The sequence below is a fragment of the Dendrobates tinctorius genome, unplaced genomic scaffold, assembly GCF_039654945.1.
Source record: "Dendrobates tinctorius isolate UK_male_01 unplaced genomic scaffold, ASM3965494v1 ptg000158l, whole genome shotgun sequence".
Classification (NCBI taxonomy): Eukaryota; Metazoa; Chordata; class Amphibia; order Anura; family Dendrobatidae; genus Dendrobates; species Dendrobates tinctorius.
Genome location: NW_027361825.1, coordinates 29,153,644 through 29,167,320, shown reverse-complemented (window position 1 = coordinate 29,167,320; position 13,677 = coordinate 29,153,644). Strand labels below are relative to the sequence as shown.

At 45.4% G+C, this 13,677-nt stretch overlaps 1 protein-coding gene across 3 annotated transcripts in view; it reads right to left on the bottom strand.

Annotated features, from left to right (window-relative positions):
- LOC141052031 (cytochrome P450 2C8-like) overlaps nt 1–13,677 on the bottom strand; it is an 89,509-nt gene that overhangs the window by 63,812 nt on the left and 12,020 nt on the right. For all 3 annotated transcript variants that reach the window (XR_012220730.1, XM_073549208.1, XM_073549207.1), the window contains exons 5-6: nt 13,374–13,534; nt 13,055–13,231 (exon numbers count right to left, since the gene is read on the bottom strand). Coding sequence is in view for 2 of the 3 variants with exons in the window: in XM_073549208.1 (XP_073405309.1) it covers nt 13,055–13,231; nt 13,374–13,534 (338 nt within the window). In the remaining variant the exon portion in view is untranslated. The remainder of the gene's footprint in view (nt 1–13,054; nt 13,232–13,373; nt 13,535–13,677) is intronic.

Genomic DNA, 13,677 nt, shown 5'->3' with positions numbered 1-13,677 from the left:
ACTGCAGAGAATCAGTTGACAGTGCTGGAACCCGGATGGGTAGCAGAAGCTACAAGAGCCTATGGAACTACCGAGGACCAGCTGACGGTGCAGGAACCCGGAGGGGCAGCAGAAGGAACAAGAGCCAATGGTACAACTGTGGACCAGCTGATGGTGCTGGAACACGGTTACTAAGCAGGAGGTACCTGTGCTAGAAAGCACTACAAAGGACCAGCAGACGGTGCTGGAACTCAGATACCGAGAAGGAGGCACCTAAGCCAAAGGCACTGCCGAGAACCAGCTGAGGGTGCTGGAACCTGGATGGGTAGCAGAAGCTGCAAGAGCAAATGGAACTAGCGAGGACCAGCTGACGGTGCTGGAACCCGGAGGGGCAGCAGAAGGAACTAGAGCCAATGGCACAACCGTGGACCAGCTGACGGTGCTGGAACACGGTTACTAAGCAGGACGTACCTGTGCTAGAAAGCACTACCAAGGACCAGCAGACGGTGCTGGAACTCGGATACCGAGAAGGAGGCACCTAGGCCAAAGGCTCTGCCTGGAACCAGCTGACGGTGCTGGAACCCAGATGGGTAGCAGAAGGTACCCATGAAAAACAAAGTTGCAAGGCCGCGAGCCAGTCGCAGTTACCGAAACCCACAGTCCTACAGGGGATGCTTATCCTATTGGCACTACGGAACCAGCCTTTATTACCCAAACCCGCAGCCCACATAGGAAGCCCATAAACTGCAGGCACCATAGACTCGGCTAACCAGACGGCAACAAGACAGGAGAACGTATTGGTGGCAAAGTGACGTTGACACTACCCGGAAACAGCAGGCGTGCTGGAACCAGGCTGGGCAGGAGGGAGTACCTGTGTCAAAGACACTTCTGAGCAGCAACTGGCGATGTTGGAGCCCAGGGTCAATCAGGGTGTAGGCTGAGGCCTAATTCCATCAAGTTTTATATCTGTTGTAGACTACTACTTATTTTAAACGTGCCCCAATTAGGCCTCTGGCTCCACTCTGTCTCTAGTATTTTCCCTGGCATCCAACACCGCCAGTTGTTGCTCAGAAGTGCCATCTGCACTAGCAACACTTGTTCCTGTGTTACTGGGGTTCAGTAACGACAGCTGATCCCCTGATGTGTGTCCGGCAATGTCTCCTGCTCTATCCACATTCCCACTACCATTTTTTGAATCAGCCGTGTTGAGAATGTGGGCAATGTGGTGGTCGTTTCTCAGGCACTGCAGCATGAAATCAACATGTGCTGCAGACTCCCAACTTCCCAAGAAACGCTGTCGCCTGCTTGAGGCATCATCTCTGCCTGCTCTGCATCACCCCACCCTCACTGTACATACTGACTAGAGCATTGTGTACCTCCCTCCTCTGGAGAGATGTCTTCCTCCTCCATTGACTCCTCCTCATCCTCCTCACAAAGTGTCCCCTGCCTAGGCCTTTGTGAGGAACCACGTAGCGCAGACTGTCCTGAAGCAGATGGCATTTGTGACTCCTCATCCTCCACCTCTTCCAAAACCTCCTCCCTTAGTGCTTGCAGTGTTTTTTGAAGCAGGCAGATAAGGGGGACAGTCATGCTGACTAGTGCATCATCTGCACTCGCCATCCACGTGGAATCATCGAAGGCACGCAAAACGAGGCAGATGTCCTTCATAGAGGCCCACTCAGTGGTGCTGAAGTGTGACCGATGCACAGTGCGACTTGTTTGCGCCTGATGCAGCTGGTACTCCATGACTGCTGCCTGCTGCTCACACAACCGCTCCAACATATGTAACGTTGAATTCCACCTGGTGGGTAGGTCACATATGATGCGATGTTCCAGAAGGCGTAATCGGTGCTGCAGAGCTGCAATGCGCGATCTTGCCATGCTGGAGCGCTGCAAGTGAGCGCACTCTATGCGGACGTTGTGCAGCAGTGCATCAATGTCCGGATAGTCCCTCAGTAAGCTCTGCACGACCAAGTTGAGCACATGTGCCAGACATGGGATGTGAGTGAGGTTGCCTAGGCCCAGAGCTGCCACCAGATTTCGGCCATTGTCACACACTACCAAGCCTGGCTGGAGATTCGCTGGCACAAATCACACTTCGCTCTCCTGCTTGATGGCATTCCAGAGCTCCTGCGCTGTGTGGCTTCGATTCCCCAAAGAAATTAATTTCAGTACGGCCTGTTGACGTTTGGCCACGGCTGTGCTCTTATCGGTCGTAACAGACTCATGCACCGCTGATTCTGAGGAACTGGAGTATGAGGAGGAGTCAATGTGTACAGACTGGATTCCTACAATCCTTGGAGTTGGCAGAACACGTACAGCGCCACTCTCATGATCTGTGGAAGAACTAGCTCTATTATTTAAAGCAAAGCAGGAACATACAACTTTCCACTGGGACAACGCTCAAGTTGGTCCTCCTGAAACTCTTCCAGAGCACGTCTCAAATCGGGCAAGATGGCAGGAAGAACTACCCCCTCGCCTAAGATGGTAGCAGGCTTAGTCACAACAGGAGAATCAGCAAGGAAACTCCTAGAGAGGGCGTCTGCCTTGACATTCTTAGTGCCCGGAAGAAAAGAGACCACAAAATCAAAACGTGTGAAAAACAAGGCCCACCTAGCCTGTCTAGGATTCAAACGCCTGGCCGACTCCAGGCAAATCAAATTCTTGTGGTCAGTAAGGACCACGACTTGGTGTTTGGCTCCCTCCAACCAATGTCTCCACTCCTCAAATGCCCATTTCATGGCCAACAGTTCCCGATTCCCCACATCATAGTTATGTTCGGATGGGGAGAACTTTCGGGAAAAGAAAGCACAAGGATTCATTTTAGATGTCACAGGATCTTTTTGGGACAACACCGCTCCTGCACCAATCTCAGAAGCATCCACCTCCACCTGGAACGGGAGTGAGACATCAGGTTGCCGTAAAACCGGAGCAGAAGTGAATCTTCGCTTCAGCTCCTGAAAGGAAGAAACAGCCTCCGGAGATCAATTCAGCACATCAGCACCCTTCCTAGTCAAATCAGTCAATGGCTTGGCAATACCAGAAAAATTAGCTATAAATTTCCGATAAAAATTAGCAAAACCCAAAAACTTCTGGAGGGCCTTCAAAGAAGTGGGCTGAACCCAATCATAAATGGCCTGTACCTTCGCCGGGTCCATTTCAATAGTTGACGGAGACAAAATAAATCCCAAAAATGAAATCCTCTGTACCCCAAAAAGGCATTTCGATCCCTTGACATACAGGGAATTCTCCCTCAAAATCCAGAACACAGTCCGAACATGTTCCACATGAGAGTCCCAATTCTTGGAGAAGATCAAAATATCATCCAGAAAGATAATCAAAAATTTATCCACAAAGTCTCGGAATATATCATTCGTGAAGCACTGGAAGACAGAAGGGGCATTAGTGAGCCCAAAAGGCATCACCAGGTACTCAAAATGTCCCTCCGGAGTATTAAACGCCGTCTTCCATTCATCCCCATGCTTAATGCGAATAAGATTATACGCCCCCCTGAGGTCAAGCTTGGTAAACCAGCAAGCACCTTTAACTCTGGAGAATAGATCAGAATTCAGGGGTAACGGATACTGATATTTAACAGTAATTTTGTTGAGGGCACGATAGTCAATACAAGGCCTTAATGAACCATCCTTTTTAGCCACAAAAAAAACCCAGCACCTAAGGGTGAAGAGGATGGTCTAATATGACCCTTCTCCAACGACTCCTTAATATAGGATCGCATAGCCTCATGCTCGGGTACAGATAAATTGAAAAGCCGACCCTTGGGGAATTTACACCCCGGGTTCAGCTCAATTGCATAACTCCTATGAGGAGGCAAAGACGCAGACTCATTCTCACTAAATACATCATAAAAGTCAGCCAAATAGTAAGGAACATCATGCGACTGGGGAGAGGTGGAGAAAACAGGAGCATCACTAAGGGCACACCGACAACCCCAACTCACCACAGACAAAGATTTCCAATCCAGAACTGGATTATGGATTTGCAACCAGGGAAACCCCAGAACAATGGTATCATGCAAATTATGCAACACCAAAAATCTGCAATTTTCTTGATGGTCTGGGGCGACCCGCATTACCACCTGGGTCCAAAACTGAGGTTTATTCTTCGCCAAAGGAGTAGCATCAATACCCCTCAAAGGGATAGGCGTCCGCAGAGGTGTCATAGGAAATCCACAACGTTTAGCAAAATCAAGTCCATCAGGTTCAGAGCTGCTCCCGAATCCACAAAAGCCTTGGCGGAAAATGTGGACAGGGAGCAGATCAGAGTAATTGCCAGAAGAAACTTAGGTTGAACACCACCCACAGAAAACGTGTGTGCACAACGTTTCTCTCGTTTAGGGCAGACAGAAATAATATGCGAGGCATCTCTACAAAAAAAAACACAGCTTATTACGCCTTCTGAACTCCTGACGTTGCACCCTAGACATAACTCTATCACATTGCATAGGTTGAAGCATTTGTTCAACAGGTGGCAACATCTCTCGTGTAGTTTTGCGTTCACGTAAACGCCGATCCACCTGAATGGCTAATGACATAGAATCGTCAAGACCAGAGGGAACAGGAAAGTTTGGTAATCAGCCTCACTACCTTCCTTCACCAGAGGAGGGAGTTCATCAGACCTCAACGGTGAAGGGAAAAATGAACTCACAACAGTACCTCCCCCTTGAGGAGGGATCACCGAACCCTCATCCATGCCACCAGGGCGATCCGGGTGATCCCGATGAAAGGCACGCACCAATCTTTCGGCATGAATATCAGAGGCAGAGACCCAGGAATTATCCTCCTGACCATAACCCTTCCACTTAACCAAATACTGGAGTCTCCGTCTAGCCAGACGGGAATCCATTATCTTCTCTACCTCATATTCCATGTTACCTTCAACCAATACATGGTCAGGAGGTGCCACCACAGGAACTACTGGTTCAACAAACCTCTTCAACAAGGACTTATGAAACACATTAAGAATTTTAAATGTGACAGGAAGAGCCAACCGAAAAGAGACCGGATTAATAATCTCCAAAATCTTGTAAGGTCCAATAAATCTAGGCTTAAACTTAGGAGAAGCCACCTTCATAGCGATATTTTTTGATGACAACCAAACCATATCACCCACCTTAAACTGGGGACCAATGGTCCTACGCCGGTTGGAAAACCGCTGGGCCTTTTCCTGGGAGAGAGACAACTTATCCACTACTTGGTCCCAGATCTGGTGCATTCTCTCCACCACAGTGTCATCTAGCTGCCCAGGTGTTTGGTAATCAGCCTCACTACCTTCCTTCACCAGAGGAGGGAGTTCATGAGACATCAACGGTGAAGGGAAAAATGAAATCACAACAGGGCAGTGAGGGAAATGTATCGTCCCTGTCCATGGGTACTGGTCCATGCATCGGTGGTCAGGTGGACCTTGCTACTGACGGCGTTTAGTAGCGCATGTTTAATTTTTGCCTCCACATACTTTTGCAGGGCAGGGACGGCTTGCCGGCTGAAATAAAAGCGGCTGGGCACAGTGTATTGTGGGACTGCGAATGCCATGAAGTTCTGGAAGGTGTCAGTCTCCACCAGCCTGAATGAGAGCATTTCAAAGGCCAGTAATTTTGCAATGCCAGCATTCAGAGCCTGTGCTCGGGGATTGTTTGCCGATTATGGCCGCCTTTTCTCCCATGCCTGTGCTATCGATGGCTGTAGCGTAAACGTGGGAACGTGGTGCTGTGGGTGGAATGTCACTGGGTCTCTGGACAACAGTGCCAGAGGTTCTTCCATGGCGATCCTGTGAGGAAGCTGAACCAGCTGTGTGTGAGCTGGAGGAAGAGGCTACATCACGAGCTGAAGAGGTGGTAGGTGGTGCTGTAGGTTGGCCTACGTCTTCAGTGTGTCTTTATAACTCAACCACATGCTTGGTCCGCACATGTTTCCACATATTTGTGGTATTGAGGTTGCTGACACTTTTCCCTCTTTTGACTTTCTGATGACACAGCTTGCATTTGACAAAGCAAATGTCATCTGCAACTGTGTCAAAAAAGGACCACGCACTGCAAGTCTTGGGAGCGCCCGTTTTTGCTTTTGGAAGAGGAATGCTCTTAACGGGTGCCGAAGTGGAGGCTACAGGCAATCAAGTCTGCCCCTTCCCTCTCCCTCCTCTTTTGGCCATTCGGAGAATCTCTTCCTCAGAGCTGCTCCCACCACCTTTCTGTTCCTCGCGCCATGATGGGTCAAGGACCAAATCATCTACACTCCCCTCTTCAAACACCTGCTTCTGCTGGCTAGCCTCGGCAGCACCCTACGCACCAGAAAGTGGCACCTGAGTCTCATCATCTGATGCGTACTGAGGTGTGCTGACCATAGGCACTGGCCCACCCGCCTCTTCAGATTCAGAGTGACAAAGCAGTTGCGCATCACTGCATACTCCCTCTACTTCACATTCTTGAATGCTGCTTGGCTGGCCCCCTCTTTCCAAGCCAACAGATTCAGAGAACATAAGTAGAGACTGTGATGGCTCCTGTCTAGGGCTCTCTGACTGCCTAGGCAATTTGGCAGGTGGTGAAGAGACAGATTGTTGCTCTTCAGTGCTCTGGCCCTGAGAGGATGTGGAAGTCATTGAAGTCGATGCGTTAGCTGCCATCCATCTGACAATGGCTTCAATTTGTTCGTCACGCAGCAGTGGGGTACGGCGAGGTCCTACAAAGCTGCGCATAAAGGACTGTTGCCTGGTAAAACTGGGGGATGCTGACTCACTGCTGCCCGCAGCAGGCACAGAATCCCCACGTCCTCTCCCTGCTGAATCCCCACGTCCTCTCCCTGCTGCAACTCCACGCCCACGACCACGTGCCTTACTCCCTGCCTTCTTCATCTTGGTAGACTGATAAAGATAGGCAGAAAAGTACAAAGGGGAGGCTTAGTGTGCTTATTCCTGAACAGCTGCTAACAGGTATAAGAAACACTAATTTTATAAAGTGTGTGGACTACACTTTAATATGAGCTAATGTGGCCTACACAACTGTCAAATGGAGTGTTATTTTGTTTTTTTTTAAAAAAAAAAAATAAAAAGGATGTGACCAAAGATTTGAAAGTGATAGCATCACAAACTTTTTGGAGCTATTACAATGCAGGAAGGTAACCTACAAAGCAAAAGATGAGGCTCCAAAAAATAGGGTAATACTAATCTGGCTGCGGCTGCAGGGCACAATCCAGAAAAAAGGCTCCTCTATCTACTCCTAAATAGTATTTGCAACCAACCAATGTTGATGGATACGGATGGATGCATACTAATAGGACAAAAAAAATCAGGAAAATTGAGCTGCAATAAAAGAAAAATATGTATGAGGCAGTGACGCACGCTGAGTGGCCTACAACCAGACGTGGCTGCAGGACACACTACAGCGTGATCTGCACTCACACACAGAGACCTCTCAGACAGCAGTGAACAGTGCAGATAATTGGGCACTAGCACTGAAAGGCTGCAGAAAGGCTCCGCTGTCTACTCCTATAGTGTTTGCAACCAATCTATATGGATACGGATGGATGCACACTAATAGGATAATAGGAGAATAAAAAATGAGCAGCAATAAAAGAAAAATATGTATGAGGCAGTGACACACGCTGAGCAGCCTACAACCAGACGTGGCTGCAGGACACACTGCACAGCGTGAGCTGCACTCACACAGACTTTGCAGACAGCTGTGAATACTGCTGCAAGGCAAAAGAAAGCTACAGTGGTTGACTATGTAGCCTGGGTAAAGCACAATATTATTTTGAAAATCGTTATCTCTAACTGTCCCTCAGAGTCTTGAACAGCAGCCTGTCCCTAACTGAATTCACAGCAGAGTGAACCCTAAATGGCGGTGGCGGCTTTTATAGTGCATCATGACATCATTTCAGCAGCCAATCACAGCCATGCCATTATCTAACATGCCTACATGCCTAACAGGATGTGCCCACACTTCTGAGGATTGTCATTGGCTGAATCAAATCAAACTGGCTCATAGCATTATGGGAACTTCCGATTCCGGTATTCGATATGCTGAAAGTATCGGAACTCAGTATCGGAATTCCGAAACCGCGAATATAGGCTGTTACCCGATATTTGCGGTATCGGAATGCTCAACACTAGTCGTGGATTGGCTTCCATAATGGATTGGGGATAGATCCTTTTATCCCTTATTTGGAGGTTCCTGTTGGATTCATGTGTCCTTACTCAATAGGAATATGTGACTTTTTTCAAGGTTGGAAGAAAAAATTCCTTTGACTCCTTGTTTTTATCTAACGTATAGAAGATTGGATCTATAGTTTCTTTCAGATACTTTGGACATTTTGTTTTGGGCCTGTGCTTCTCTTGATGCATGATATTTCAACCTGAGAACCTTACATCACACAATGTCTCTGTGTGGGGGGGATTCTTTGCACCCCTTCTCAAATTTTTCATCTAGGTCATCCGACGTTTGTATGACCAGGCATCTCTTAACAGAGCAGTTTCAACACTTTATATTTTTGCTCTTTGTTTATATAAGCGAATTTTTGCACACATATTTCACATTTCGGCCTCATTTCAGGTGGGCTCATTGTTGCACATGCGTGTGTACCTGCATACGCACGCGCTTTTTGTGCATGTGTGTGTCCATGTGCATTTCTGCCCACACATACTTTACCGTGTCATTCATTGGCACGGTGGGTTAATCTCTTTATTTTTATATTCATTTTCTCATGTTTATTTTCATTTTTATTTTTACATATTTTTCCCTTGAAAATTTTTTTTTATGCATTTATCAATACATGCACAATGTGTCTGTTATGACTTGCATATATTCATGTTACATACAAGAATGAAAAAACACAAAATAATCCTTTTTGTTTATTTGTGTATAATGTGTTCAATCTTCTATCTATATAAACAACTTATTTAATCTTTTCATCATTCCATGGGGCATTATCTCTGGTGTCACACTTGGTCTGTCCACATTCCCATTGTTGAGGCTTTATTCAATCTATTCGCACCTGTTAGAGTGCATTCACATTGGGCTCTTATGGCTGTATACATATTTTTGCTCCCGCATGCGCTATAGGCCTTTTTTCTTGCATTTGGTCCCGTGCATCACGCTGGTTGTACCGGCGCATGCGCACTGGGCTTGTACTGGCAGAGACGTCTGCCAGCACTTTGTATTAGCCATCACTTCTGCTTCCGGTCCGGTGGATTCCTGCACACATGTAGATGTTTACCACTTACATTTGAGGTATTTAATGGCTGTGTGGATAACAATACTCGCTTCCCCTGACGAAGTCGTCCTTGTAATGGCGACACGTGTTGGGTCTCCGCCTCTGCGCTCACCAATTGATCTCCCATGGTTCCATTTATGGCATGTTATAAACGGACTCTTTCTGAAATTCTAAGGGACCGCCACCCTCATGCTAGGCCTTGTGCCTTTTCTTGTGTGGATGCTTTCATCTTGGCATTTTCTGTCGGCCATTTGCATGTGCGTTTGCACTCTCACAGATTGATATATTTGGTAGTTATATCAGCTGCTTTGTCATATTTATTTCAGTATGCTATGGTGTGCATTCCTTTTTTCCAGGCTGATTCATGCCTTAATTGTTTTATGTGGTATAGTGGTCCGCTTTTTCCATGGGGGATTTATTATGCAGCTCTTTATTTAGTGACCATTTATGTCTGTTTGGAATCTTCTGCATAGTTACATGAATTGCCATTTATATGATTGTATTTGATGTTCACTTGGCTTTTTTCTATGGAGCTGTTATTTTTACCATCTTTATAATGCTTATGGTGTGCACAGGACCTATGCGGTTTTCACTGTGTTTTTTTAATGTTTTTAATCATTTGTTATCAATGAAGTCATCTCTTTTTATGATATATTGGTAGTGCGCATTCCTATCAGTGGCCTGCTTTTTCTTTTTTGTTTTGTGCTCATGTCATAGACCACTGGTTTGCACCTCCGCCCTGTATTTATTGAGGTATTAGCAGTGCACCAATTTATACCATTTACTCGACCAGTATACCCAACGCTAAATATAGGGTACGCTGATCGCATGCAGCGTCATGCGATCAGAGGAGGAGATGACCGGAGGGGGTGCGGCCGGGGGCGGAGCTTAGTGGCGTCCGTGCGCTGCGCCCTGTAACACTAGTGTGAAACTAGCCTTATACAGCCAAATAAGATCTCATACTTTGCACTGACGAGGGGCAATACCCTGAAACACATGCCTGTAAATTGAGATTCTGGTTGGGCTTTTATACCAATTCATGTGGCAAGGCTCGTTAAAGGGATCATATTGACTTTTAAGAATGTCACTTTCAATATTTGGCACTTGATTTTAAGACCTTTTCCTCTCTAAAGTCAAACATTGTTACTAGTCTCCTGAAATTGGTAAGATCATAGCACGCTCAAAGGTTTTATTACAAATTGTAAACAGTAATGAATCTACTATATAATCGTCTAATTCTTTCTGTCTGTCTGTAACGGAAATCCCGCGTTGCTGATTGGTTGCGCCCGGCCGGGCGCAACCAATCAGGGACAGGCGCGGTCCGGCCGCGAATTGACGCGTAACTCAAACGACGCATGCCACCGCTACTGTCGGGAGATCTGCGGCGCTAGCCGCTGATCTCCCAACGGTTGCCTCAGGTCATCTCCTGCCGCACGGAGGTCAGCGGCGACGCAGCCGGGAGATGACTGGCGCAGCACTCAATTTTCGCTTCAAATCGCTTGGTATGCGCTTGAATTCTGCATGTGAAAATCGCATGAAAAACGCATGTTTTCTGCGGGAAAACACATGCAAATTCACATGCGTTTTTCCCCCGGCGGGAGTTGCGGAAATGCTGCGGAAATTTCTGCAACGTGGGTACTTAGCCTCAGTGTGACACGCAGCAGCGACCAGGCCCCCACTGTGAGATCGCCGATCGTGGTGGATCGTCCTGAACCATAATTTGAACGTCGGTCTCCCGTTGACCATATTCTAGAATACCGGATGCGTTAGAATCGGGCCACCATCTAGTAGAGGTATACATAGCTATAAGGGACAAACAATTGTGAACATATAGCCCTTAAAACAAATGTTTAATAAAAAATCTAAATAAACTAAGGAAACCCTCAGTACACAACAATTGAAATAAACATACACATAGATAAACTGTATCCTTAGACAGTGAAAAGACTCCGATAGAACACCACTCCCTTTGTCTCTTCTTAAAACACTCCAAAATATGAGGATAAATTTCACAGTCACAGGAAGGACAAGTGGACTAGATTAGTTCTATGGGCAAGGTTTCAGGTACTACCACACAAGGCATAGGACGACCTACTTATCCGCTACAACATCCTTACTTACCAGCGAAGGTTGGCACCCTAAGCAACTAGGCTACAGGTGGGGAAGTAATGCAGGACACCACATAATATATCTGCCTGAGGCAGAGGTATAGAAGCAATGTGTATTAACAAGCATCTTGATGATAAGTAACATTCGCTTTGATATATCATGTGGTGTCTTGCATTCCTTCCCAACCTGTAGCCTATTGCTTATTGTCTAGTCTAGGTTCCCTATAGCTTAATTAGCATTGGGCCTATAGGACAAGTGAGGGTGAGCTGCCTTGGAGCGGGTGTGCCAAATAACGTATTTAGGGTGCCAACCTCTGCTGGTAGGTAGGAATCTTGTAGTATTATTAAAGAGGAGCAAGTTGGATCTTTTTGACTTGAAGATGGAGTCATAATCTACTACCAAACCTACTACCAGTTTATAGAAGACACTTTGTTCAAGCTGTAGTACAGGAAAAAGTCTGTGACTTTCAAGAAAACCTTGATTTTCATAGCTTCATCGCATCAAACTCTCCACTGCTCGGCTGCGACTAAAGGCCTGAAAGCACCCCTGCAACTTTTTATTTTATTTCAGCAATGGAGTGGCACTACTAATGTAAGTTCCCTGACCCTGGTATTATACTCATCAGCCGCCGTCTTCAGCTGTTCCCAGCGCCCCTCCAATCCCACGTTGCCTACTTGTGACCGCAACTTCTGACTGACCGTAAGTCAGAAGTAATGGTCACAAGCTCTCAATGAGCAATGAGCTGACAGCACTCAATGTCACGATGCATGTCCAAATGCTCTTAGAAACCCACATGGAAATCATCAGCAAGAATAAAATTAGACAGCATCCAATCCAGGATGTTCAAACAAAGAATAGAGCTTTATTTCGTCATCATGCAAATATAACGTTTCGACCTATTGAAGGTCTTTATCAAGTGCTTGACAAAGACCTTTAATAGGTCAAAACCTTGCATTTGCATGATGTCAAAATAAAACTATTGTTTTATTGAACACCCTGGATTAGACACTGTCTAATTTTATCCAAGCTCCCAAAGTGAGTACATAAGAGTCAGAACAAGGCTCTCATAGACTTATATTGAAAAATCACCTCCGGCTCGCTCAAGCAAAAACTCAAACAATAAATCAGGTCACAAACTGCTGGAGACCGACCGGAGCGGGAATGATAACAGCAGAAGACAGTGGATGGCAAGTATAATATTAAATGCAGAGGTCCCTTCCTCACCTGATCTAAACCCTATTGAGAACTTGTGAGCCCTTCTTAAATGGGAGATTTAGGGTGAAGCAAAACAGTCACCTTTCAGAACAACGTATGGGAGGTTATTATGGTTGGTGTCTCCCAAAAAGTTAATAAATCAACAGATTAAGAAATTGGCAAACTCCATGGATGGAAAGTTTATGACTGTTATTGAAAAGAGCAGCAGCTATATTACAATATTGGTCACTGGTGTTTTCTTTTGCAAATGTCAGAAATGTATTATTGTACATTGAGTTGTTTAATTATTCTTACTTTAACAGATAAAAATGAATAATTCAGATGGTAAAATTTGCGTTTTTCATTTAGTTCCTTAATAATTCTGCACACACAGATATTCTCTTAAGATTGTATTGGCCAATAGTTTAATTGTTTTTTGTTAAGCTACAACGCTAGGAAAAATCCAAATTGCTTAGTAATTATGCACATAGTGTAGACTATTTCATTTTTTATGAAAATCTTTATATAAAAGTTTTATACATTACCTCTTCCATCTTTATTAGAAAGCAGTCAATTAAATCCTGTGGACAATTTGGGTCAAGAGTCGCTTTGTGATCTTCCAAGGATTCTGCAACAAAATATTTTAGCTTCTCCAAATTTGTAAATATCTTTTGGTGGGGTCCAGGAAGAAGACTAATAATCTTGGGAAAGACATTAAGAAGCTGAAAAGTAGTAAAACAAGAGGGTCAGTAAGCTCCGTATAACAGACACAGGAGTTGATATTTGATCATCTAGCAATCCTTTCAATAGGAAACTGGTTCAACAAGGAGTTTATCAAGAGTTAAAAAAAATTTTGAAACTTACCATTCCCCAATTAGAAGACATAATTACGAACATTTCTTTTAGTAGGTTAAGAATGGTCATGAATTTGACGTCTTCATAGTCAAAACGTTCTCCAAACACAATAAAGCAGATAATATTGGAGACAAACAAGGTCAGCAGATCTGTTGGGTCAAACTGGGTGCCTACAAGAAGATGTTCATATCTGTTGAATCAATGATGTAACACAGATGTGTCATTCTTTACCTTTGCTGTTGACTCGACATCACGAGAGATGTGAGACTTGAGATGACCACCACTCATGAGATGTCTATGTATGGCTACCCAG